This window comes from Paramisgurnus dabryanus, chromosome 12, assembly GCF_030506205.2.
Source record: "Paramisgurnus dabryanus chromosome 12, PD_genome_1.1, whole genome shotgun sequence".
Taxonomy (NCBI): domain Eukaryota; kingdom Metazoa; phylum Chordata; class Actinopteri; order Cypriniformes; family Cobitidae; genus Paramisgurnus; species Paramisgurnus dabryanus.
Window position 1 is genome coordinate 28,366,377 of NC_133348.1, and position 26,234 is coordinate 28,392,610.

Below are 26,234 nucleotides of genomic sequence, written 5' to 3' on the forward strand. Positions count from 1 at the left end.
AAACCTAAATTTTAGTCTGTAACTACACTTAAACCAATGGTCAGTAACATTAATCTCTAAGACTAGTCTTAAAAGTTAGTCATACATTTTTGTCTTCATGACTGAACATAACTGCTTTAAGTATCATGTGAAAAAATATTTAAATTATTTAAATTATATTTAAATCCAAATAGTAAGACTGATTAGCCCTAACTAACTACTAGTTCTTCAGACTAGTCCTTAAAACACAGTTTTAACTTAATTATTCAACCAGCCCTAGTCTTGGAAAGACATATATTGTCTGATCTTAATAAAACTATTAATATTTTGTCATAAGCTTCACATTACTAGTTAATTGGTTAGATATACTTAGTCTGGCCCATTTTGAAAATGTCACATTTCAAAATGCTTGAATTGATAACCTCAAGTCTTTTAGTTTTAATGAGGTAAATGACTGCAGATCATTGAATCTTATAATAATTTTCATGCAGATGCAAACCCATGGACAAAAGGAACATAACAGCAGTTACAAATGAAATAACGAATACAGGTTAGAAATGGTTCCCACATCACTGTGAGACATCATATCAAATCTAGGAATACAACGGCAAAAGTTTATTTTATGTTTCATATTGATATTTGCCCAGATAGTACAGCAAATTCACAAAAATTGTTTTTCATATAAACATAAACATCTAGAGCAGTACTTTCAACTAAGTGAAACACAGTGGTTTCTCCAGACCCAATGCTCAGCACATTTTGTATGATTCCCTCATCTGACACAATCAGTTCAGTTCATACAAATCTCTACTGATGATTAAAGTGGATTTGTTTAAAATAGAAGACTTTTGTATATGTGCAGAGCAGTGGGCTTCCAGGAATACTTTTGAAAACCACTGATCTAGGGGACAGTTAACGTTACACCCATTGTTCTAGATGCAAATATTTCCGGAATGATGAGCCAAAAATCCTCAGAGACACTTGAGAACATAAGACAAAAAAGCCCATCAGTTTAGTTGTAATCGCTGGACTCGTACATGGTTAATGCTGGCTGGCTGTTGGTCGGCATGTTTTCTAAGATATGTAATTATCCTAATAGACCCTTATAAGAATCTGAAAGCAGATGTTATGTGCAAAATAGTAGGTGAGACAAATATTTATGTGTCGTATACATATGCTATAGTCATCGTTCTTTGTTCTTAGGTTATTGCGCCACCTAGTGGACAATCTCTGCTATTTTTTGCATGTGAACTCAGTCTAGGTCTATACATATGTGTACCAAGTTTCGTGTTGATATCTCATTCCTATCATAAATGATAGCCATTTAAGTATTTGTGATACCGCCTCTTCGTACTTTTGACCGTGGTGTTGCGACGACGAGTGCAAAGTTCAACTTTTTTTTGATAATTATTGATATTCAATGTCTAAGGAATATTCCAGCACTGTATTGGTTCAGATTGGTCAAAAAACCTAGGACTAGTTCGCAAAAGTAGGTTTAAAAGAAAATGATGAATATCTAACAAACGATTCTACTGAGACAGTTGCTTCTTGAGGGAAAGTTGTTCATTGTAAGTACCTCTATTAAATGATATGAGGATCTTGTGGATATCTAAAACACTACATAATACACAATAATTTAAACACTAAAAAAACGTGATAGCGCCCCCCGGAGGCCGAATTTTTTCTTACTCTGCACAGACCTTCATGGCCAAGAGACAAACAGGCCCACCGCGTTTCGTTTCGATCGGCCTTCGTTAACCCTGTCTAATAGCTGCTTTTTCTTGATTGGCCGATGGCGGCCATGTTTCTTGAGCCATGCAAAATTCCTTTTAGACATTAATAGTACCCTAGACCAAGAGCAACCGTGCCAAATTTCAAGTTGATCGGTCCTACACTTTTGTAGCTACAGCCCTTCAAAGGTTGAGGTGGTGTTATAACGCCAACTAGTGGTCAAGCGGCGCAATTATTTGAACGTGAGCCCAGAATAGTCCCCTGTATATATACACCAAATTTGGTGTCGATACCTCTTTCTAATCCCAAGTTATAGCCATTTAAGGCCTAGAGGCTCCGCCCATAGGGGGCGTTTGGGCGTGGCTTTACGACGGTGAGTCGAAAGTTCAACTTTTTTTTGATAACTTTTGATATTCACGCTCCAAGGAATATTACAGCACTGGAATGGTTCCGATCGGTCGAAAAACCTAGGACTAGTTCGTTTTTATTTTTTTCGACAAAATCGAAAATAGCGAAAAAAAATTCTAGGCGCAAATAAAATCGGAGATATACGTTTTGTTCGTCTTGACGCAAGGATTCCAGTGATATAAGACACTTGACATTTGGACAAGCTTTCTGGGAGTTATGAGCATAAACGTGATTTCCGTCGTTATAGCGCCACCTATAGGCCAATCGGGTTGATACTCTGTCAACCTCTCCCCAAATTGGGTCCTACCATTTGGCCAAGTTTCAAGTCTCTAGGCCTTACGGTTTGGTCTGCACGTTCCGTTTTACGGCAGAATAATAATAATAAAAATCTTAACAATTACAATAGGGTTTCAGCGCTTCGCGCTTGAACCCCTAATAATAATAATAAAACAGACAAATACAATAGGTTTTCAGCACTTCGTGCTCGAAACCCTAAATATAGCTGCAAGCAGCAATTGCCGGGTTTCGAGCTTTAAGGCAACGTCAAAAACCTCACACTTCGCTTACCAGGCTGAGCAGTTAAACCCGAACACAGCCACAATGAATGTTAGACCACCTCGCTTCAGAAAATGAAAGAGATGGTCAAAAAAGGATCATACATTACAGACTATGTATGCTTACACACAGGTGCACCTATAAGACAAACATGTAATGTCCTTAATGTGACGTTATGAGAATAATTTGTTAAGGAGAATTAGTTTTTCAGATTTATAACGTAACATACAATTCAGAAATGGCCGTGTTTAGTTGAACTACAAGGCCATTGAGTCGTGGTATGGTGCAATGGTGCAAACAGACTGCACAAGTGTACATAAGAAACAAACACAGCAGCGCAGCAGACCGCAAGGACCTACAGTGAACAGCAAACACAGCTGGAAAGATAATGCTTGACTTATTTAATGTCCTCCTGAATTGTGTTATGATAACCCCAGGCAGGGCCGCCTTAACCTAATGTGAGGCCCCGGGGCTAAGAGGTTTTGTAGGCCCCCCTTCCCCTCGATTTATAATCTAATTTTTTTTAAGTGTAATATCTAGGTACATCACAAAATGCATTAGTTTCTTTCGAGACATACAACAGTGAGTTTTCCCTCTTTGAGCCAGAAAACACCATAATATTGTTATTAACATATCACTGAGCCCACATGAGCATAAACACAAGACACTTTATTTAACAACCACACACAGCAACATGTGGTGATAATAAAACCAAAATGTGTGAAAGTATATATGTTTATAAGCTTTATATTTATATAGTTTTTGGAAAATACAAATTTGCAGAAAATTGCCACTCACAACTAAATGCTCACCACAGTTTTAAAAATATAATAAGTTAAAGTTAGTTTTAAAGTGAAAATGCATTAATGATAACAAAAGATAAGTCTTTATAGACAGAATCTTGTTAAATGCATTAATGATAACAAAAGATAAGTCTTTAGACAGAATCTTGTTTTTTAATCAGTTATTTATTTTGTAGGCTATTGAAGATATAGTATGCATTGTATTTAGTATTTATGCATACATAAGCATGTAAAACGACCAAGTATGAATATGCACAAGACAGACAGGGAACATACCTGTATATAAGATCTTAAGATAATGAGATTATAATGGTGCTATCAGGGGATGATCATTTGAGATGGTCTAGTCGCTCTTTACTTTCTTAGACTTGCACCTTTACCGTTGCGTCTCTTTCTCGTCTTTCTAAACCAACAGATGTATGTACTGTGAGCTAACGTCGCGTCAAACATCGCTCCAGCTGCGCACGCGTCACTGATATAAACGCGAGTAAACTTAAACTTTATAACAACTAACAGCATTATGTGCGGGAACTCCTTTCTTAATTTAGCGGCACAGTTTCTTGTGCACGTTTGGAGAGACTTCTGCATGCCAGAGACTCAGACAGCTGCACGAGCACAGAGAGAGCAAACGAGCGCGCGCGAAAGAGAGAGAGACCTGCACCTCAGTGCTTATTATGAAATTTCAGAAATTACTCTTACATTTGTTGGTGGATTATTTCCCGTTTCTCTGTCACACTCAGTCTAACATGCAGGAATGTCAAGTTGACAACGCGCACTTAATTACATCACGCGGAATAAAAAATATGTTACGTCTAACATTTTATTTCACGTTAAGTTACAACGGACCAATCAGCAGCCATGTAACGTGCAATTAGAGTGATTGACAGAAAACCTGACAAATTACAAAACAATATGACCTTTTCAGCTCATCATAAACGCAAACTTGGGAGGCCCTTGAACTTGGGAGGCCCCTGGGCTTCAGCCCAGGTAAGCCCGTGCATTAAGGCGGCCTTGACCCCAGGACTAAGCACAAGGCAAAACCGGGCATGTTTGGTATCGTTGGACTCTGCAACAATTCAGGACTCCTGTGAAAAAAGTCCCATGAAAATACGGTGACTGCAGCCAAAGTTGTAGGCATGTAAAATATGCGTCCGAAACTGCAGGCTCCCTCAGGTCCTGACTGCCATCAGAATTACCGAGTACAATGTCATTACGCATACGTTTGGTGAAGATACAACCTTAAATACATTAGTTATCAGCAAGAAAACGGCTCTCATTCAGTGAAATCTCTCCGGTCTCTACTCACTTTTAAGTGAAAATAACAAATAAGCACAGGGTGGCGCTACGACAAAATTGTGCATGCAACGTCAGGTCATACCTTTGTTACATCTAGCTAGTATCATGGCTAAACACTTCAGTTTAGTGAAAAAACTGTTGTAAGACCATTGGGCTCGCTCAATGTCAAAGGTTTTGTTCAATTATGAGGCCAACTAGTGGTGCAGGCATATTATTTTTTGGGTATTGCCTCAGACTCTGCTCAGACATCAGTGTATCAAATCTGGTGAAAAAATGTCATTTCGTTGCAGAGGTATAACCATTTATGTGTAAAAACGACAAATTTTATGGGGTAATTTTTCGTTTTTTGTAATTTTCGGTCATTTCTGATAAAAATTTTAACATAACGCCAATAGACTTTTTTGTTCAGAAGGTAATGCAATGTTCTTCCTATGGTCGTTTCGAGTCGATCGGAATAACCCTCGCGGAGTTATTCACGCGTGTTTTTTAAGCGCTATTTTCCTGTGCAGAACTAACTGTAAGGCGAAACCTGGCATGCTTGGTATCGTAGGACTCGGAAACAATTCAGGATGCTAAAAAAACAACTCCCATGAAAATCTCTTGACCACAGATAAAGTTATAGGCGTGAAAGTTAGAACCATTGCATAATCACAGTATTTAGTGCCATTTTCCCCATTATAGCGCCATCTAGTGTCCGATCGGCGAGATTTTTATATCACGACCTTAGACCGATGGCCTACACATATGATTCAAGCCCTATGATGATATCTCAAACGCCTCTCGAGTTATGGCCGTTTAAATGTTTTAAGCTCCGCCCAGTTCGGTTTTTGGCCACTCCTTGCATGTTTGAATACAAATTTCAACTTTTTTTCGATAATTATTCATATTCACACTCCACAGAATCAATCAGCCTTGGTTAGGTTCGGATCGGGCAAAAAACCTAGGACTAGTTCGCAAAAGTATATTTGAATGTTATCGTCAATAACTAACGAACCGTTTGATTGACAGCAATGCTTCAAGAGGCAAAGTTTTTCGTCATGAGCCGATCTATCATATGATGTCATGTTTGTGTGTGTATGTCAAACGTCACGTGATACAGGCACCGAAATACGGTATTACGCCCCCTAGTGGCCAAATTACACCACAAATCTTACAGGCCTTCAGGAGCAGTACACGAAGAAGCACAGTGCATTTCTTTCCGATCGACCTCCGTTAACCCTGTCAAATCAGTCCTCAACATTCATTGGCTGATGACGGCCATGTTTTTGGAGAAACACCAATGTCCTTCTAGACCCTCATGGTACATTGCACAAAGACACACCATACAAAATATTAAGTGTATCGGGCTAACGGTCGTGTAGTAATAGCCATTCCCGAGCTCAAGCCTGTTATAGCGCCACCTAGTGGCCAAAATCTGCATCTTTTTTACTGTGACCCCGGACTGAGCTAGTACACATGTGTACCAAACCTCGTTAAGATATCTCAAACCGTTCACCAGTTATAGCCATTTCATTGATGGTAGGCTACTTCCTGTATGGAGTTTTGGCACCCCTTAGTGACCCTAAAGCGTAATTTCAAATTCTGTTCGATAATTATTTACCTACTCACTCCACAGATTTCTCCTGCATTGGAACGGTTCCGATCGGGCGAAAAACCTAGGACTAGTTCATTTTGGCTTGAAATGTATATTATGCAAATTAGCGGAAAAATTTGCATACCGGAAATGAAAACGGAGATATACATTTTTTAAGTTTTGAGCCAGGGATTACAATGAGACCAAACACTTGAGTGTATGATGTCCGGTTTAGGAGTTATGAGCCCCAACACGTCGAGCATTGCTATAGCGCCACCTATGGGCCGATTTGGCTGATTCACTGTATCTGAGTAGCCTGCTAATATACAACCAGTTGACCAAGTGGCAAGTTTCTACGACTTACGGTTTGGCCTGGGCAACGCGTTTTACGGTGGAAAAATAATAAATAATAATAATAATAAAACAGACAAATACAATAGGTTTTTAAGCACTTCGTGCTCAAAACCCTAATTAAAGCTGCAAGCAGCGTTTACCGGGTTTCGAGCATTAAAGCACATACAACATGTCAGATGTCGTCGACCAGGCTGATACACCACATCGCATCCAGAAAAACGTAAGAGATGGTCAGAAACGGTTCAGACAGACTATGTAGCTTACACACAGGTGCACCTATAGGACAAACATGTCACATCCTTAATGTTAAGTCATTCTGATAATTTGTTAACGAGAATTAGTTTTTCAGATTTATACCGTAAAATACAATTCAGAAATGGCCGTGTTTAGTTGAATTACAAGGCCATTGAGTCGGGTTCAAGCGATTTGGGACCTTAAGACCTTTCAGGGCATGCCTGTGTAGTTTTGCTGAATTGTACAAAATAAATTATAAAAAATAAGCTACCTCACACACCTGTTCAAAGTCATCAGCAAAAAAGGTGCTATCATTCAGTGAAATGTCTCCCTCTCTTCTCACGAAGCATTGACAAATAGAACACTGAAGGAAATGTTTGTGGTGCTTACAGTGGCAAAACTTGGGTCACAAAATGTTAAAATAGTGTAAAAAAGTCAAACGAGCCGAACCCCATATCTCTACGATGTTCTGATACAAAGATACAGCTCTTGCTAAATGGTTGCTAGGGTATTCTGATTGGTTGCTAGGGAGTGAATTGCAATCCACCAATGATTATACTCAAAGCCATGAAAGGCATAATCCACGATGACTCATGATTTTAGATATAAGGTTGCAGTACTTTTAAGTCAAAATAACAAATAACCACTAGGTGGCGCTATGAAAAACTTGTGCATGCAACGTCATGAATGTGTTACATCTAGCTAGTATCATGGCTATACACTTAAGTTTAGTGAAAAAAACTGTTGTATGACCATTGTGCTAGCTCAACGTCAAAGGTTTTGTTCAATTATGAGGCCAACTAGTGGTGCAGGCATACCATTTTTTTTGTATTGCCTCAGACTCTGCTCAGACATCAGCGTATCAAATCTGGTAAAAAAATATCATTTCGTTGCGGAGTTATAACCATTTATGTGTAAAAAACACAAAATCTGGAGTAAATTATTCGTTTTTTGCAATTTTCGGCCATTTCTGATGGAAATTTTAACATAATGCCAATAGAACTTTTTGTTCAGAAGGTAATACAATATTCTTCCTATGGTTGTTTCGAGTCGATCGGAGGAACCCTCGCGGAGTTATTCGCGCATGTTTTTTAAGTGCTATTTTCCTGTGCAGAACCAACCGTAAAGCAAAACCTGGCATGCTTGGTATCATTGGACTCGGCAACAATTCAGGACTCCAAGGAAAAACGTCGCATGAAAATACGTTAAACTCAGCCGAAGTTATAAGCATTATTCGATTCGTATGACCACTAGGTGGCGCTGTGACGAAACGATGCATGAAACCTCAGGCCATGACTCTCATCACAAGTACCAAGTGTCGTGTTGATACTTCATTCCTGTCCCCAGTTATAGCCAATAATGTTCTAGTGCCTGCCCACAATTCAGACGTGTGGGCGTGGCATGTTGACCGTGAGTCGAAAGTTCAACTTTTTTTTGATAATTATTGATATTCAAACTCCAAGGAACATTTTAGCACTGGAATGATTCCGATCGGGCGAAAAACCTAGGACTAGTTCGTTTTTATTTTTTTCGACAAAATCGAAAATAGCGGAAAATTTTTCATGACGGAAATGAAAACGGAGATATACATTTTTTAAGTTTGGAGCCAGGGATTACAATGATATCAAACACTTGAGTGTATGATGGCCGGTTTAGGAGTTATGAGCCCAAACGCGTCGGGCAATGCTATAGCGCCACCTATGGGCCGATTTGGCTGGTTCACTGTATCTGAGTAGCCTGCTAATATACAACCAGTTGACCAAGTGGCAAGTTTCTACGACTTACGGTTTGTGCTGGGCGACGCGTTTTATGGCGGAAAAATAATAATAATAATAATAAATATAGCTGCAAGCAGCAATTGCCGGGTTTCGAGCATTAAGGCACGTCAAAAACGTCAGACGTCGATTACCAGGCTGAGGAGTTGCACCCGAATACAGACACAATGAATGATAGAAGAGATGGTCAAAAACGGATCATACAGACTATTTATGCTTACACACATGTGCACCTATAAGACAAACATGTAATGTCCTTAATGTGAAGTTATAAGGATAATTTGTTAACGAGAATAAGTTATACAGATTTATACGGAAACATACAATTCAGAAATGGCTGTGTTTAGTTTAACTAAAAGGCCATTGAGTCGTGGTATGGTCATCAATGGTTCAAACAGACTGCGGACGTGCATATACGACACAAACAGCAGCGCAGCAGACCGCAAAGACTTACAGTGGACAGCACATCAAAGATGTCAGACGTCGTCGACCAGGCTGATCCAGCATCCACAAAAACGAAAGAGATGGTCAGAAACAGTTCATACAGACTATGTATGCTTAAACACACGTGCACCTATAGGACAAACATGTCACGTGCTTAATGTGAAGTCATTCGCTTGGGTTCAAGCGATTTGGGATCTTATGACCTTTAAGGGCATGCCTGAGTAGATTTGCTGCATTGTACAAAATAAATGATGAAAAGTAAGCTACCAGACACACTTGTTCATAGTTGTCGTCATAGCCGAACCCCATGTCTCTAAGATGTTCTGATACTGAGATACAGCTCTTGCTAAATGGTTGCTAGGGTATTCTCATTGGTTGCTAGGGAGTGAACTGCAATCCACCAATGATTATACTCAAAGCCATGAAAGGCACAATCTATGATGACTCATGATTTTAGATGTAAGGTTGCAGTATTTTTAAGTGAAAATAACAAATAACCACTAGGTGGCGCTATGTCAAACTCGTGCATGTAACCTCGGGTCATGACTATGTTAGATGTAGCTAGTATCACGGCTATTCACTTTAGTTTAGTGAAGAAACAATTGTATGACCATTAGGCTTACTCAATGTCAAAGGTTTTGTTCAATTATGAGGCCAACTACTGGTGTAGGCAAACAATTTTCTTTGTATTGCCTCAGACTCTGCTGAGACATCAGCATATCAAATCTGGTAGAAAAATGTCATTTCATAGCGGAGTTATAACCATTTATGTGTAGAAAACACAAAAAATGAATGTAATTTTTCGTTTTTTGCAATTTTCGGCCATTTCTGATGGAAATTTTCACATAACGCCAATAGAGTTTTTTGTTCAGAAGGTAAAGTTAATTTCTTCCTATGGTGTTTTCGAGTCGATCGGAATAACGCTCTCGGAGTTATTTACGCATGTTTTGTAAGCACAGTTTTTGCAGTGCAGAACTAACCGTAAGGCAAAACCTGGTATGTTTGGTATCGTAGGACTTGGAAACAATTCAGTATGATAAAAAAAACAACTCCCATGAAAATCTCTTGACCACAGATAAAATTATAGGCGTGAAAGTTGTAACCATTGCATAATCACAGTATTTAGTGCCATTTTCCCCGTTATAGCGCCATCTAGTGTCCGATCGGCGAGCTTTTTATATCACGGCCTAAGACCGATGACCTACAAATATGATTCAAGCCCCGTGATGATATCTCAAACGACTCTCGAGTTATGGCCGTTTTAATGTTTTAAGCTCCGCCCAGTTTGGTTTTTGGCCACTCCTTGCGTGAATGAATGTAAATTTCAATTTTTTTTTGATAATTATTTATAGTCACACTCCACAGAATCAATCAGCCTTGGTTAGGTTCAGATCGGGCGAAAAACCAAGGACTAGTTCGCAAAAGTAGGTTTGAACGTTATCGCCAATAACTCACAAACCGTTTGATTGACAGCAACGCTTCCAGAGGCAAAGTTTTTTGTCATGAGCCGATCTATCATATGATGTCATGTTTGTTTGTGTACGTCAAACGTCACGTGATACAGGCACCGAAATACGGTATTACGCCCCCTAGTGGCCAAATGACACCAAAATTCTTACAGGCCTTCAGGAGCAGTACACGAAGAAGCACAGTGCGTTTCGTTCCGATCGACCTTTGTTAACCCTGTCAAATCAGTCCTCAACCTTCATTGGCCGACGACGGCCATGTTTTTGAAGATACGCCAATGTCCTTCTAGACCCTTATGGTACATTGCACATAGACATACAATACAAAATATTAAGTGTATCGGGCTAACGGTTGTGTAGTAATAGCCATTCCCGATCTCAAGCCTGTTACAGCGCCACCTAGTGGCCAAAATCCGCATCTTTTTTACTGTGATCCCGGAGTGAGCTGGTACATATGTGTACCAAACCTCGTTAAGATATCTCAAACCGTTCACGAGTTATAGCCATTTCAGTGACGATAGGCTACTTCCTGTATGGAGTTTTGGTGCCCCCTAGTGACCCTGAAGCGGAATTTCAAATTCTGTTCGATAATTATTTACCTACTCACTCCACAGATTTCTCCTGCATTGGAACGATTCCGATCGGGCGAAAAACCTAGGACTAGTTCATTTTGGCTAGAAATGCATATTATGCAAATTAGCGAAAAAATTTGCATACCGGAAATGAAATCGGAGATATACATTTTTTAAGTTTGGAGCCAGGGATTACAATGATACCAAACACTTGAGTGTATGATGTCCGGTTTAGGAGTTATGAGCCCAAACGCGTCGGGCATTGCTATAGCGCCACCTATGGGCCGATTTGGCTGATTCACTGTATCTGAGTAGCCTGCTAATATACAACCAGATGACCAAGTGGCAAGTTTCTACGACTTACGGTTTGGGCTGGGCAATGCGTTTTAGCGTGGAAAAATAATAAATAATAATAATAATAAAACAGACAAATACAATAGGTTTTCAGCACTTCGTGCTCGAAACCCTAAATATAGCTGCAAGCAGCAATTGCCGGGTTTCGAGCTTTAAGGCAACGTCAAAAACCTCACACTTCGCTTACCAGGCTGAGCAGTTAAACCCGAACACAGCCACAATGAATGTTAGACCACCTCGCTTCAGAAAATGAAAGAGATGGTCAAAAAAGGATCATACAGACTATGTATGCTTACACACAGGTGCACCTATAAGACAAACATGTAATGTCCTTAATGTGACGTTATGAGGATAAGTTGTTAAGGAGAATTAGTTTTTCAGATTTATAACATAACATACAATTCAGAAATGGCCGTGTTTAGTTGAACTACAAGGCCATTGAGTCGTGGTATGGTGCAAAAACAAGTGTACATAAGAAACAAACACAGCAGCGCAGCAGACCGCAAGGACCTACAGTGAACAGCAAACACAGCTGGAAAGATAATGCTTGACTTATTTAATGTCCTCCTGAATTGTGTTATGATAACCCCAGGCAGGGCCGCCTTAACCTAATGTGAGGCCCCGGGGCTAAGAGGTTTTTAGGCCCCCCTTCCCCTCGATTTATAGTCTAATTTTTTTTTAAGTGTAATATCTAGGTACATCACAAAATGCATTAGTTTCTTTCGAGACATACAACAGTGAGTTTTCCCTCTTTGAGCCAGAAAACACCATAATATTGTTATTAACATATCACTGAGCCCACTTGAGCATAAACACAAGACACTTTATTTAACAACCACACACAGCAACATGTGGTGATAATAAAACCAAAATGTCTGAAAGTATATATGTTTATAAGCTTTATATTTATATAGTTTTTGGAAAATACAAATTTGCAGAAAATTGCCACTCACAACTAAATGCTCACCACAGTTTTAAAAATATAATAAGTTAAAGTTAGTTTTAAAGTGAAAATGCATTAATGATAACAAAAGATAAGTCTTTATAGACAGAATCTTGTTAAATGCATTAATGATAACAAAAGATAAGTCTTTAGACAGAATCTTGTTTTTTAATCAGTTATTTATTTTGTAGGCTATTGAAGATATAGTATGCATTGTATTAAGTATTTATGCATACATAAGCATGTAAAACGACCAAGTATGAATATGCACAAGACAGACAGGGAACATACCTGTATATAAGATCTTAAGATAATGAGATTATAATGGTGCTATCAGGGGATGATCATTTGAGATGGTCTAGTCGCTCTTTACTTTCTTAGACTTGCACCTTTACCGTTGCGTCTCTTTCTCGTCTTTCTAAACCAACAGATGTATGTACTGTGAGCTAACGTCGCGTCAAACATCGCTCCAGCTGCGCACGCGTCACTGATATAAACGCGAGTAAACTTAAACTTTATAACAACTAACAGCATTATGTGCGGGAACTCCTTTCTTAATTTAGCGGCACAGTTTCTTGTGCACGTTTGGAGAGACTTCTGCATGCCAGAGACTCAGACAGCTGCATGAGCACAGAGAGAGCAAACGAGCGAGCGCGCACGCGCGCGAAAGAGAGAGAGACCTGCACCTCAGTGCTTATTATGAAATTTCAGAAATTACTCTTACATTTGTTGGTGGATTATTTCCCGTTTCTCTGTCACACTCAGTCTAACATGCAGGAATGTCAAGTTGACAACGCGCACTTAATTACATCACGCGGAATAAAAAATATGTTACGTCTAACATTTTATTTCACGTTAAGTTACAACGGACCAATCAGCAGCCATGTAACGTGCAATTAGAGTGATTGACAGAAAACCTGACAAGTTACAAAACAATATGACCTTTTCAGCTCATCATGAACGCTAACTTGGGAGGCCCTTGAACTTGGGAGGCCCCTGGGCTTCAGCCCAGGTAAGCCCGTGCATTAAGGCGGCCTTGACCCCAGGACTAAGCACAAGGCAAAACCGGGCATGTTTGGTATCGTTGGACTCTGCAACAATTCAGGACTCCTGTGAAAAAAGTCCCATGAAAATACGGTGACTGCAGCCAAAGTTGTAGGCATGTAAAATATGCGTCCGAAACTGCAGGCTCCCTCAGGTCCTGACTGCCATCAGAATTACCGAGTACCATGTCATTACGCATACGTTTGGTGAAGATACAACCTTAAATACATTAGTTATCAGCAAGAAAACGGCTCTCATTCAGTGAAATCTCTCCGCTCTCTACTCACTTCTAAGTGAAAATAACAAATAAGCACAGGGTGGCGCTACGACAAAATTGTGCATGCAACGTCAGGTCATACCTTTGTTACATCTAGCTAGTATCATGGCTAAACACTTCAGTTTAGTGAAAAAACTGTTGTAAGACCATTGGGCTCGCTCAATGTCAAAGGTTTTGTTCAATTATGAGGCCAACTAGTGGTGCAGGCATATTATTTTTTGGGTATTGCCTCAGACTCTGCTCAGACATCAGTGTATCAAATCTGGTGAAAAAATGTCATTTCGTTGCAGAGGTATAACCATTTATGTGTAAAAACGACAAATGTTGGGGTAATTTTTCGTTTTTTGTAATTTTCGGCCATTTCTGATGAAAATTTTAACATAACGCCAATAGACTTTTTTGTTCAGAAGGTAATGCAATGTTCTTCCTATGGTCGTTTCGAGTCGATCGGAATAACCCTCGCGGAGTTATTCGCGCGTGTTTTTTAAGCGCTATTTTCCTGTGCAGAACTAACTGTAAGGCGAAACCTGGCATGCTTGGTATCGTAGGACTCCGAAACAATTCAGGATGCTAAAAAAAACAACTCCCATGAAAATCTCTTGACCACAGATAAAGTTATAGGCGTGAAAGTTGGAACCATTGCATAATCACAGTATTTAGTGCCATTTTCCCCGTTATAGCGCCATCTAGTGTCCGATCGGCGAGATTTTTATATCACGACCTTAGACCGATGGCCTACACATATGATTCAAGCCCTATGATGATATCTCAAACGCCTCTCGAGTTATGGCCGTTTAAATGTTTTAAGCTCCGCCCAGTTCGGTTTTTGGCCACTACTTGCATGTTTGAATACAAATTTCAACTTTTTTTCGATAATTATTCATATTCACACTACACAGAATCAATCAGCCCTGGTTAGGTTCGGATCGGGCAAAAAACCTAGGACTAGTTCGCAAAAGTATATTTGAATATTATCGTCAATAACTAACGAACCGTTTGATTGACAGCAATGCATCAAGAGGCAAAGTTTTTCGTCATGAGCCGATCTATCATATGATGTCATGTTTGTGTGTGTATGTCAAACTTCACGTGATACAGGCACCGAAATACGGTATTACGCCCCCTAGTGGCCAAATTACACCACAAATCTTACAGGCCTTCAGGAGCAGTACACGAAAAAGCACAGTGCGTTTCCTTCCGATCGACCTCCGTTAACCCTGTCAAATCAGTCCTCAACATTCATTGGCTGATGACGGCCATGTTTTTGGAGAAACGCCAATGTCCTTCTAGACCCTCATGGTACATTGCACAAAGACACACCATACAAAATATTAAGTGTATCGGGCTAACGGTTGTGTAGTAATAGCCATTCCCGAGCTCAAGCCTGTTATAGCGCCACCTAGTGGCCAAAATCGGCATCTTTTTTACTGTGACCCCGGACTGAGCTAGTACACATGTGTACCAAACCTCTTTAAGATATCTCAAACCGTTCACCAGTTATAGCCATTTCAGTGATGGTAGGCTACTTCCTGTATGGAGTTTTGGCGCCCCTTAGTGACCCTAAAGCGAAATTTCAAATTCTGTTCGATAATTATTTACCTACTCACTCCACAGATTTCTCCTGCATTGGAACGGTTCCGATCGGGCAAAAAACCTAGGACTAGTTCATTTTGGCTTGAAATGTATATTATGCAAATTAGCGGAAAAATTTGCATACCGGAAATGAAATCGGAGATATACATTTTTTAAGTTTGGAGCCAGGGATTACAATGATACCAAACACTTGAGTGTATGATGTCCGGTTTAGGAATTATGAGCCCCAACACGTCGAGCATTGCTATAGCGCCACCTATGGGCCGATTTGGCTGATTCACTCTATCTGAGTAGCCTGCTAATATACAACCAGTTGACCAAGTGGCAAGTTTCTACGACTTACGGTTTGGGCTGGGCAACGCGTTTTACCGTGGAAAAATAATAAATAATAATAATAATAAAACAGACAAATACAATAGGTTTTTAAGCACTTCGTGCTCAAAACCCTAATAATAAAACAGACAAATACAATAGGTTTTCAGCACTTCGTGCTCGAAACCCTAAATATAGCTGCAAGCAGCGATTACCGGGGTTCAAGCGATTTGGGACATTAAGACCTTTAAGGGCATGGCTGTGTAGATTTGCTGCATTGTACAAAATAAATGATGAAAAATAAGATACCAGACACACGTGTTCAAAGTTATCAGCAAAAAGTGCTATCATTCAGTGAAATGTCTCCCTTTCTTCTCACGGAACATTGACAAATGGAACAATGAAAGAAATGTTTGTGGTGCTTGCATTGGCAAAACTCGGGTCACAAAATGTTAAAATACTGTTAATGAGTCAAAAAAGCTGAACCCCATGTCTCTACGATGTTCTGATACAGAGATACAGCTCTTGCTAAATGGTTGCTAGGGTATGCTCATTGGTTGCTAGGGAGTGACTTGCAATCCACCAATGATTATACTCAAAGTCATGAAAGGAATAATCCATGATGACTCATGATTTTAAATGTAAGGTTACGGTATTTTTAAGTGAAAATAACAAATTACCACTAGTTGGCGCTATGACAAAGTCGGTCATGGAATCTCAGGTCATGACTGTGTTACATCTAGCTAGTATAATGGCTATACACTTTAGTTTAGTGAAAAAACAGTTGTATGACCATTGGGCTTGCTCAATGTCAAAGGTTTTGTTCAATTATGAGGCCAACTAGTGGTGCAGGCATACCATTTTTTTTTGTATTGGCTCAGACTGTGCTCAGACATCAGCGTATCAAATCTGGTGAAAAAATATCATTCTGTTGCGGAGTTATAACCATTTATGTGTAAAAAACACAAAATTTTGAGGTAACTTTTCGTTTTTTGCAATTTTCGGCCATTTCTGATGGAAATTTTAACATAACGCCAATAGAACTTTTTGTTCAGAAGGTAATACAATGTTCTTCCTATGGTCGTTTCGAGTCGATCGGAATAACCCTCGCGGAGTTATTCGCACGTGTTTTTTAAGCGCTAATTTCCTGTGCAGAACCAACCGTAAAGCAAAACCTGGCATGCTTGGTATCGTTGGACTCGGCAACAATTCAGGACTCCAAGGAAAAAAGTCGAATGAAAATACGTTAAACTCAGCCTAAGTTATAAGCATTATTTGATTCGTCTGACCACTAGGTGGCGCTGTGACGAAACGCTGCATGAAACCTCAGGCCATGACTCTCATCACAAGTACCAAGTGTCGTGTTGATACTTCATTCTCTGTCCCCAGTTATAGCCAATAATGTTCTAGTGCCTGCCCACAATTCAGACGTTTGGGCATGGCATGTTGACCGTGAGTCGAAAGTTCAACTTTTTTTTAATAATTATTGATATTCAAACTCCAAGGAACATTTTAGCACTGGAATGATTCCGATCGGGCGAAAAACCAAGGACTAGTTCGTTTTTATTTTTTTCAACAAAATCGAAAATAGCGGAAAATTTTTCATGGCGGAAATAAAATCGGAGATATACATTTTGTTCGTCTTGATGCAAGGAATCCAGGGATATGAGACACTTGACATTTGGACAAGAAATGTGGGAGGTATGAGCCTAAACGCGTTTGCCATCGCTGTAGCGCCCCCCATAGGCCGATTGGGTTCATGCTCTGTCAACTTCGCGCACGAATGAGACCTATCATTTGGCCAAGTCTCAAGTCTCTAGGCCTTACGGTTTGGTCTGCACGATCCGTTTCACGGCAGAAGAAAAATAATAAAAAGAATAAAAATCAGTACAAATACAATAGGGTTTCAGCCCTTCGGGCTTGAACCCCTAAATATAGCTGCAAGCAGCGATTAGCGGGGTTCAAGCTATTTGGGATCACAAGACGTTTAAGGACATGGCCATATAGATATTCTGCATTGTATATTGTACACACACACGTTTACCTGAGGAGAAACAAGACTGTTAAAGAACAAGACTTAATATTGACATGGTTACACACTCATTTTGTATGTAGTTTCTTTTTATAAAAAACATAAAAATATAATTCTTACTGCAAATGTCGTGTAAGTGCCTCCAAAATTATGTTCACGTTTCACAGCTATCATAAAGTGACATGAGTGATAAAACTGACAACTCAGAACAATTGAAGTGGTAGTCTTTCACTAAATTTGATTTTAATAGTATAACAGTAAAATCATGAAGTTAAAGGTGCAGTGTGTACATTTTAGTGGCATCTAGTGGTGAGGTCACAAATTGCAACCAATGGCTTAGTCCACTACTCACCCCTCGCTTTTGAAACACATAAAGAAGCTACGGTAGCCGCCACCAGACAAACATGTCATCGTTGGAGACAACTTAGTAAAAAATTTGTCCGTTTGGGGCTTCTGTAGAAAAATGGCGCCACAAAATGTTGACTTCCATGTAAGGGGACCTTGGTGTATGTAGATAAAAAGGTCTCGTTCTAAGGTAATAAACACATACCGGTTCATTATGAAAGGTCTTTATACACCCCTGATAATATAGTTTTGTATATCATTTTGCATTTCTGTCAAGAGATCCTTCTAAAAATTACACACTGCACCTTTAAATGTGAACAGATTTCTATTAATAGTAGAATTAGTTAAAGAGTAATCATCTTCTGTGTTTTCTGAGAGTTCAAATGTCAGCCTGTGATTGATCCTCTTCTGCCATCTAGTGGACATAACGAAAAATTGCACCTAAAATCCACAATAAGGAATTTGAGTATATTGCCTGATCTCAATAATACATTGTATGCTTTGTCATAAACTTTAGGGGCCGTTCGTCAGGGCCATTTTCAAAATGACTGTGTGATAGCTATACTTTTGCAAAGTTGTTTTTGTATTTGATATATATATATATATATATATATATATATATATATATATATATATATATATATATATATATATATATATATATATATATATATATATATATAATTTATACAGTGTAGACAAAATTGTACTGCACTGGCTTTACTGTTGTTGAGTGTAAGAACTGAAACAATTTAATAAAACAACCAGATACGTTATCTGAATGGTGGATGGTATTATTAAATCGTGTCAATAACAAATATCATTTCATTTAGTAGATTAATGTTCATGTCCTTTAATCGAGTACCATGAAGGCTTTCTGTTTTAATTAGGTAAATAAAATGAGGTATGCAAGTTATTAAACCGTATATATTTTTATGGACAAAAGGAACATATACACAAACATGCTCTGCACATTTTGTATGTTTCTCTCATCTGAAACAGTCATTTTAGTTCATAGAGATATATTCTGTAGGTCTTACTAAATGTTTGCTTGTTTAAATCTTTTAGACTATTTTTTTATTAACAAACGTAATTGTTCTTATAGAACATATATATTCTTTGACATAAATATTATGTGCAAACATACAAGTATTTCAGATGACAGCCTCTGTCATATTATAGTAGGCCTAAACATAACAAATCCAGATGTGTTGTTTATATCAAATGGAGTTAATAACAAATATGATGTCATTAAGCAAATGTCAGTCAGATTTGCTATTAAGCACTTATTTGTGTTCACACATGTGCTGTGCTAGAGTAAGTTTTCAGTAAATCATTTACATTTAAAACAACCAATTGTATCATTATATTACAATTTCATTTAGGGCTGCACGATTTGGAGAAAAAATCTAATTGCGATTTTTCTGATCAAAACTGCGATTTGCGATTTTAAAGTGCGATGTATTAGTATTTTAAAAAAGAGCTACATCCAGGTCGTTTTAACAGCACCAAAGAAAGACAAACTATGATACACTGTGCTACTGTTTATTTAAAACCTTTTAAACATTGTAGCCATTTTTTATAAAGTTGTCATAATGCAAACATGACAAATTAAAAACGACAGTATCTTAAAGTTAAATTAACAATTGTATATAAAAAGGGATAGTTCACCCAAAAATGAAAATTTTGTTTTCTCACTCTCATGTTGTTTTAAACCCGCATTAATGTCTTTGTTCTAATGAACACATATTTTGAGAAATGTTTGTAACCAAACCATTCATGAGCCCCATTCACTTCCATAGTATTTTCTTTTCCTACTATGAAAGTGAATGGGGTCCAATGGTCTATGAAAGGTTTGGTTACAAACATTTCTCAAAATATCTTCCTTTGTGTTCATCTGAACAAAGACATTTATGCGGGTTTGAAACAACATGAGAGTGAGTAAATGACAGAATTAAATTTTTGGGTGAACTATCCCTTTAACCTTTTAAGAACCCAAACACACTGTAAACATTTTACATCAGTAAAACACTGACCATAACCTACATTAAGGTTGAAACAATAACAGCAAACGTTTTTGCCATTTAAAGTGCAAAGAACATAAATAATTCTGAGGCAAAAGGCCTTTAAGAAAACCTTCACATTTAGATTTTCACATTGCTTAGGGTAATGTGCTTAAAGATTTTTTGACAAAAAGAGCAGCATATCCACTCTCTCTGGTTTGAGGCATGAACGCTGACATGTTACTACATTGCCTGCAGCACTGAAGAGTCTTTCCGACGGTGTGCTTGTGGCAGGAACACACAAGTATCGACAAGCCAACCTGCTCAACCTGGGAAAGTTAATCTGGTGCTGTTTCCACCAGGTCAAGGGATTCTCTTCTCCATCAATTACTGGTGCAGTTAAGTAGCTGTTTAGCTCTGTTTCCACCACATGATGAAAATTAGGAGGTTCTTCCTGAGACACGTCTGGAGAAATCTTGAAATAGCTTCCAAGTGACTTAGCTTTCACAGATGGGGCTGCTGCTAAATCCTGCGACTCTGAGACACGTGATCGTTTCTCCTGTAACAAAAAGGGCAACAAATTACTTAAGTTTTAACATTTTCAGTGCGAAATGCTCAACATTTCCTCATAAGTGCAATTTTCTTACCTTTCTGGCAACATCTTCCATCTCTGTCATCATTCTGTCTTTTATGGTTGAAATGTTGTCTTGACTGATGTAATTTATTTTGAAACGAGGATCTAAGAATGATGTAACATCCAGAAGTTCTTGAGTGGATGGGTCATCATATTTTTCCTTTAGGTACCGAAGGACTTTGTCTTTGATTGCCCTTGTCAGATTAGTGTCATCTTGATCTTCAGCGAGTGTCTTTGTTCTCAAAAGGTGAATAACTGGCTTAAGATAGGAGACACTAACATACTCCTCTCCCGAAAGCACATCTGTAAACTCCTGAAGTGGATGCAGAGCTTTGTGGATGGATTCTAACACCTCTATGTCTTGCCATGTCAGCGTTAGATGCCTTGTTTTCTTGTCTGCAGACAACACATGATTCAAAGCTTTACACTGCTCCAGAACCCTTGCAATCATTTTTTCCTTGGTTCCCCATCTTGTGGGGCACTCTGTAATCAATGAATGCTCAGGCAGATTCAGCTCTTTTTGGGCTGCTGTCAATGCCATTCTCTTCTTCCAGCTGTAGGAGAATTGACTGACCAGCCTCTTGCAAATGCCTACTGCTCGCTGCACCCTGTCATCTTTCAGTGCGTTTTCTGAAAAATACCATTAAAAGTTTAGCATGCAAGTTAATATCTAAGATGTAAATTAATTTAAAATTTACAACATTTTTTATTATTTAAGTTCATTTTAATTTATATACACTAATAATCATTAATAATAATTAACACTCATTAATTATTAATATTTGTTCATTTGTTTGAAAGTAAACATATGTAAGTTTATGCAGTAAATTATATTATTAACAAAGCTCAACCAATGCTGTAAATGATTTATTTTTGTTATTAAAATATAATTATGTATTGAATATAAATAATTCTCGATTATAAAATGTATTATATGAACACTTACCGATTGCAAGATGGAGTCTATGACCGAAGCACTGCAGCCTGGTCCATCCATTTATTTCCACTGCCCTTATTATGTTGGCCGCATTGTCTGTGGTGATGCACACCTGGCCATCTTCATTCAGACACCAGCTAGCTAGTGCATCTTTCAAAGCAGAAGCGATGTTTTCTCCGGTATGCTCAGTGGGAAAGTATGACGCTTGTAAACAACGACTCTTTAATTCAAAATCCTCAGATATGAAATGAACTGTGAGACTTTGATATGGTTCGGTCGTCCTGCTCGACCACATGTCAGTTGTCGTCGCGTAATATTGGACATCTTTTAGCTCAGCTTCAACCTTCTGTCTGCACGTATTGTACAGGTTTTGGATGGCTTGAGTAAAGAAAGTACGAGATGGAATGCAATATCTTTTATCGATCGTTAGGATAAGATGCTTGAATCCATCTTTTGTGACAGCGTTAATTGGCACCATATCTTTAGCCAGGTATCTTGTTATGGCATCTGTTATTTCACCATACCTTCGTGAAGATTTGTCATAGGGTGTGCAACTTTCTAACGCTTGAGCAATTGATGTTTGCTTGGATGTCGGTCGTGGTGGTTGTGATGAAGTGCGTTCATCGGATTCGGCTGACTTTTTCGCCATGCATTCATCATAGCATTTTCTGTGATACCTTTGCAGGTGCTGATACAGGTTGGTTGTGTTGCCTCGCGAAGTCGACACAGACGTTCGGCAGGTTTTACAAACTACCTGCCTTTGAAGTGCATCAGAAGGACGAAATCCAAAATAATTCCAAACATATGCGGTGCATTTTCGCTTATGTACCAAGTCGTTTGCAGAACTTTGCTCTTCTGCAGACGCACTTTGTTGCGAAGTTGAACTGCTGCTCGCGCTCATCTTTTCCAAATGGCGTTTAGTCAGCACGTCAGAGCTACAATGCCCTCTATTGGTTAAACTCTGCATCAAACGTAAAATGCGCATGTCTTAAACTGTCGTAAACTGTCAAAAGCAGCGTATTAGATGCTTGTTATGTGATAGTTCTGAATCGAAATAATCGCAGATCTTGCGATTCAAAAATCGCGCCGTTTTAAATCGCGATTTCGGTTCAAAAACGATTAATCGTGCAGGCCTAATTTCATTGCAATAATTCTTTAAACAATTATTAAAAACTTTATAAGACACATCATGACATGTTTATGTCATGGAAAATAGATTAGAATACTAAAGCTACTGATAACCAAATATATATTCTCTTTATGTATGATTATTAGTTATTATTTCTAATGTTGGCCTGTTCTTTAAGGATCCACATATTTACAGCAATCTTTTTCATACCTTTAGGATTTGAAGAATTCTAAGACAACATTTGAAGCTTTATAACTTTATTGGGTTGTTTCCCACAGGTTTAAATTGATGCATGACTAGCCATTAGTTATGTATTGACATTAAAAAGTCAATTATAAGCAATCCAGTTGAGGAAGGAGGTTAAAATGTACTAGATTTTAAAAACTGTTTTTAAAAATAAGTGGATAAAAAGTAACTGAAGTTGGAAAGGTAGTATATGGAACATCATACTAGAAATGATTTTTAAGAAATTGGGTGGTTTGGAATTTTTTTTGCGATTCAATTTTGATATAAACAAGGTTCCCATAAAACTGTCAGGTTTCCATAAACAGGTTTGTTTATCTTGGATGCTCATATATAAACATAACTTTTCTCCACATAGATCTGTTATTTGGAATAACAAGAATATTCTATACAAAAACAAATCCTTATTTTATAGAAATTGGTATGATAATAATATAATATTAGTGAGGCAGTTATTTAAAGATGATGGTCACCTCTTTAATTATTGTGAAATTCCTCAATCACTATAAGATTCCAGTAACTGCTAAGGAATTTGCAGTTGTATTTGATGTCATACCTAGTGGACTTATTCAACTCTTTCAAGGTTATACATCTTATGATTGTAACTCCTTACATAATGCTCAGTTATGTATTAATGGAGTAAATATTCTAGAAAAAAAATGTAATAACTTTTTATAAGAACACTATGTAGAAATGAATATTTGCCTAGATGTAAACCATACTGGAACTCCTTATATAGTCAACTTGTATGGAAAGAGGTTTGGAGTTTATTAAATATATACTGTCTCACGAATAAGGTTAAAGAAATTATGTCACGACCGGGAACATGAGATCAGGAAGTAGGACGCATGTGCAGAGTTCGAGATGAATAAATAACATTTAATAATAACCAAGAAACAAAACACTAGAATCAAACAACAGGCAGGTAAATAAACACAGGAACACTAAAACGTAGAACACAGGAACAGACAGGGAATCAGCGACAATCATCCGGCAAGTGAACATACAACAGGCAGGGGTATATATACAAACAGACTAACGATACACAGGTGTGATGAGGCAGGTAATTAATTAACAAGAGTCCAGGTGACGACAATCGGAACAGACACAAAACATGACACGGATTCCACCGTGACAAATTACTTATAAATTGGTTCATTTAATGTATCCAGTTAAACAAGTAGTCTCCAGATTTTTAAGAGATATGGAGGTTACTTGTATTTGCAATTTGGAAGTAGAATCCATAAAACATTTATTTTATCAATGTATATTTACTCAATCTTTTTGGATTGATGTGGAATGCTTGATATTTAAACTCACAAAATAATAATTCGGTTATCTGGTAAAGATATATTTTTGTATTATAAAAGTAAATGTGTGGAGAAAGACTTGTTAATCAACTTATTGATTGTATATGGAAAATTTCACATCCATAAACAAAAATGGGCAAATAATAAACCCAATAGCATTTTATTTAGAACGGAATTAAGAAATTATTTTGAAACTGTTAAAAGTCAAAAAAAGCAAAGCAAATATATAACATTTTTGAAACCTTTTGTTTTATTGAATTATTGTAGAATATCCCCATGTTATTGTTAATTTATTTTTTATTTTATTTGATCCATTGTTATGTTAAATGTTAAATAAGCACATTGTAATCCTCTTGTATGTATGCAATGTTCTTGTTCTTGAAATGAATAATGAAAAAAGCTAAATAGTACTAAAGCTCTACATATTTTTATATTTAACTCTTTCCCCGCCATTGACGAGATATCTCGTCAATTAAGAGAAAACGCTTCCCCGCCAATGACGAGATCCGTCTTTCCGCAATACCGCTATTATCCACCAGTTGGCGCCCTTCCGCAACTTTTTAAAACCGGAAGTATTGCCCTATGCCAAGCTGCTGCATGTCCGTGTCTGTTTTAAAGATCGCTCTGAATGGGATCTCTATGAAAAGTCCGTCAAAAAAATGAAATTGTCTCTGCTTTTTGCTCAAAATATGGTGTTTTTGCAAAAACCTACCCATATTCAAAAGCTGATTGCAAAAGAACCACTAAAGGTAAGATGAAACGTTTTTTTCTGTTTGAAAGCAGAGGGTCTGTTCTTTCATTTGGTATATTATATGTTTATATATTTAAAGAAGAACATTTTCTGGAAGGCAATAAACTTTGGTGAAAATCATGAAAAACGCTGGCGCTGGCTGGCAACTTTTTTTAAAAACGCTGGCGGTGAAAGAGTTAACCACTGGCTATGCCCATACATAACTGATCCAGATGTGTTGTTTATATCCAATGGAGTTAATAACAAATATGATGTCATTAAGCAAATGTCAGTCAGATTTGCTATTAAGCACTTATTTGTGTTCACACATGTGCTGTGCTTGAGTAAGTTTTCAGTAAATCATTTACATTTAAAACAACCAATTATATCATAACATTACAATTTCATTGCAATAATTCTATAAACAATTATTAAAAACTTTATAAGACACATCATGACATGTTTATGTCATGGAAAATAGATTAAAATACTAAAGCTACTGATAACCAAATATATATTCTCTTTATGTGTGATTATTAGTAATTATTTCTAATGTTGGCCTGTTCTTTAAGGATCCACATATTTACAGCAATCTTTTTCATACCTTTAGGATTTGAAGAATTCTAAGACAACATTTGAAGCTTTATAACTTTATTGGGTTGTTTCCCACAGGTTTAAATTGATGCATGACTAGCCATTAGTTATTTAAAAACATTTAGGTACTTTTTACAAACAAACCTTTTAAAAACATTACTGGTGTACATCTTAAGACAAAACTATGGCCCTGATATATTTAAAGATAGGCCATTGTAAGCTATTTTCAAGTAAGACAACTAAAACATAAACCTAAATTTTAGTCTGTAACTACACTTAAACCAATGGTCAGTAACATTAATCTCTAAGACTAGTCTTAAAAGTTAGTCATACATTTTTGTCTTCATGACTGAACATAACTGCTTTAAGTATCATGTGAAAAAATATTTAAATTATTTAAATTATATTTAAATCCAAATAGTAAGACTGATTAGCCCTAACTAACTACTAGTTCTTCAGACTAGTCCTTAAAACACAGTTTTAACTTAATTATTCAACCAGCCCTAGTCTTGGAAAGACATATATTGTCTGATCTTAATAAAACTATTAATATTTTGTCATAAG

General features: G+C 37.7%; 2 protein-coding genes across 2 annotated transcripts in view; one reads left to right on the forward strand and one right to left on the reverse strand.

Moving 5' to 3' along the window:
- Positions 1–26,234, forward strand: part of lrfn2b (leucine rich repeat and fibronectin type III domain containing 2b) — a 199,498-nt gene that overhangs the window by 123,311 nt on the left and 49,953 nt on the right. The window lies entirely within an intron of this gene.
- On the reverse strand, positions 20,266–22,313 carry LOC135738620 (E3 SUMO-protein ligase ZBED1-like). Its single transcript, XM_065256699.1, has 3 exons — positions 21,674–22,313; positions 20,741–21,357; positions 20,266–20,652 (listed from the first exon to the last, which is right to left on the reverse strand). The coding sequence occupies exons 1-3, from the start codon at positions 22,311–22,313 to the stop codon at positions 20,266–20,268; spliced, it is 1,644 nt and encodes a 547-aa protein (XP_065112771.1).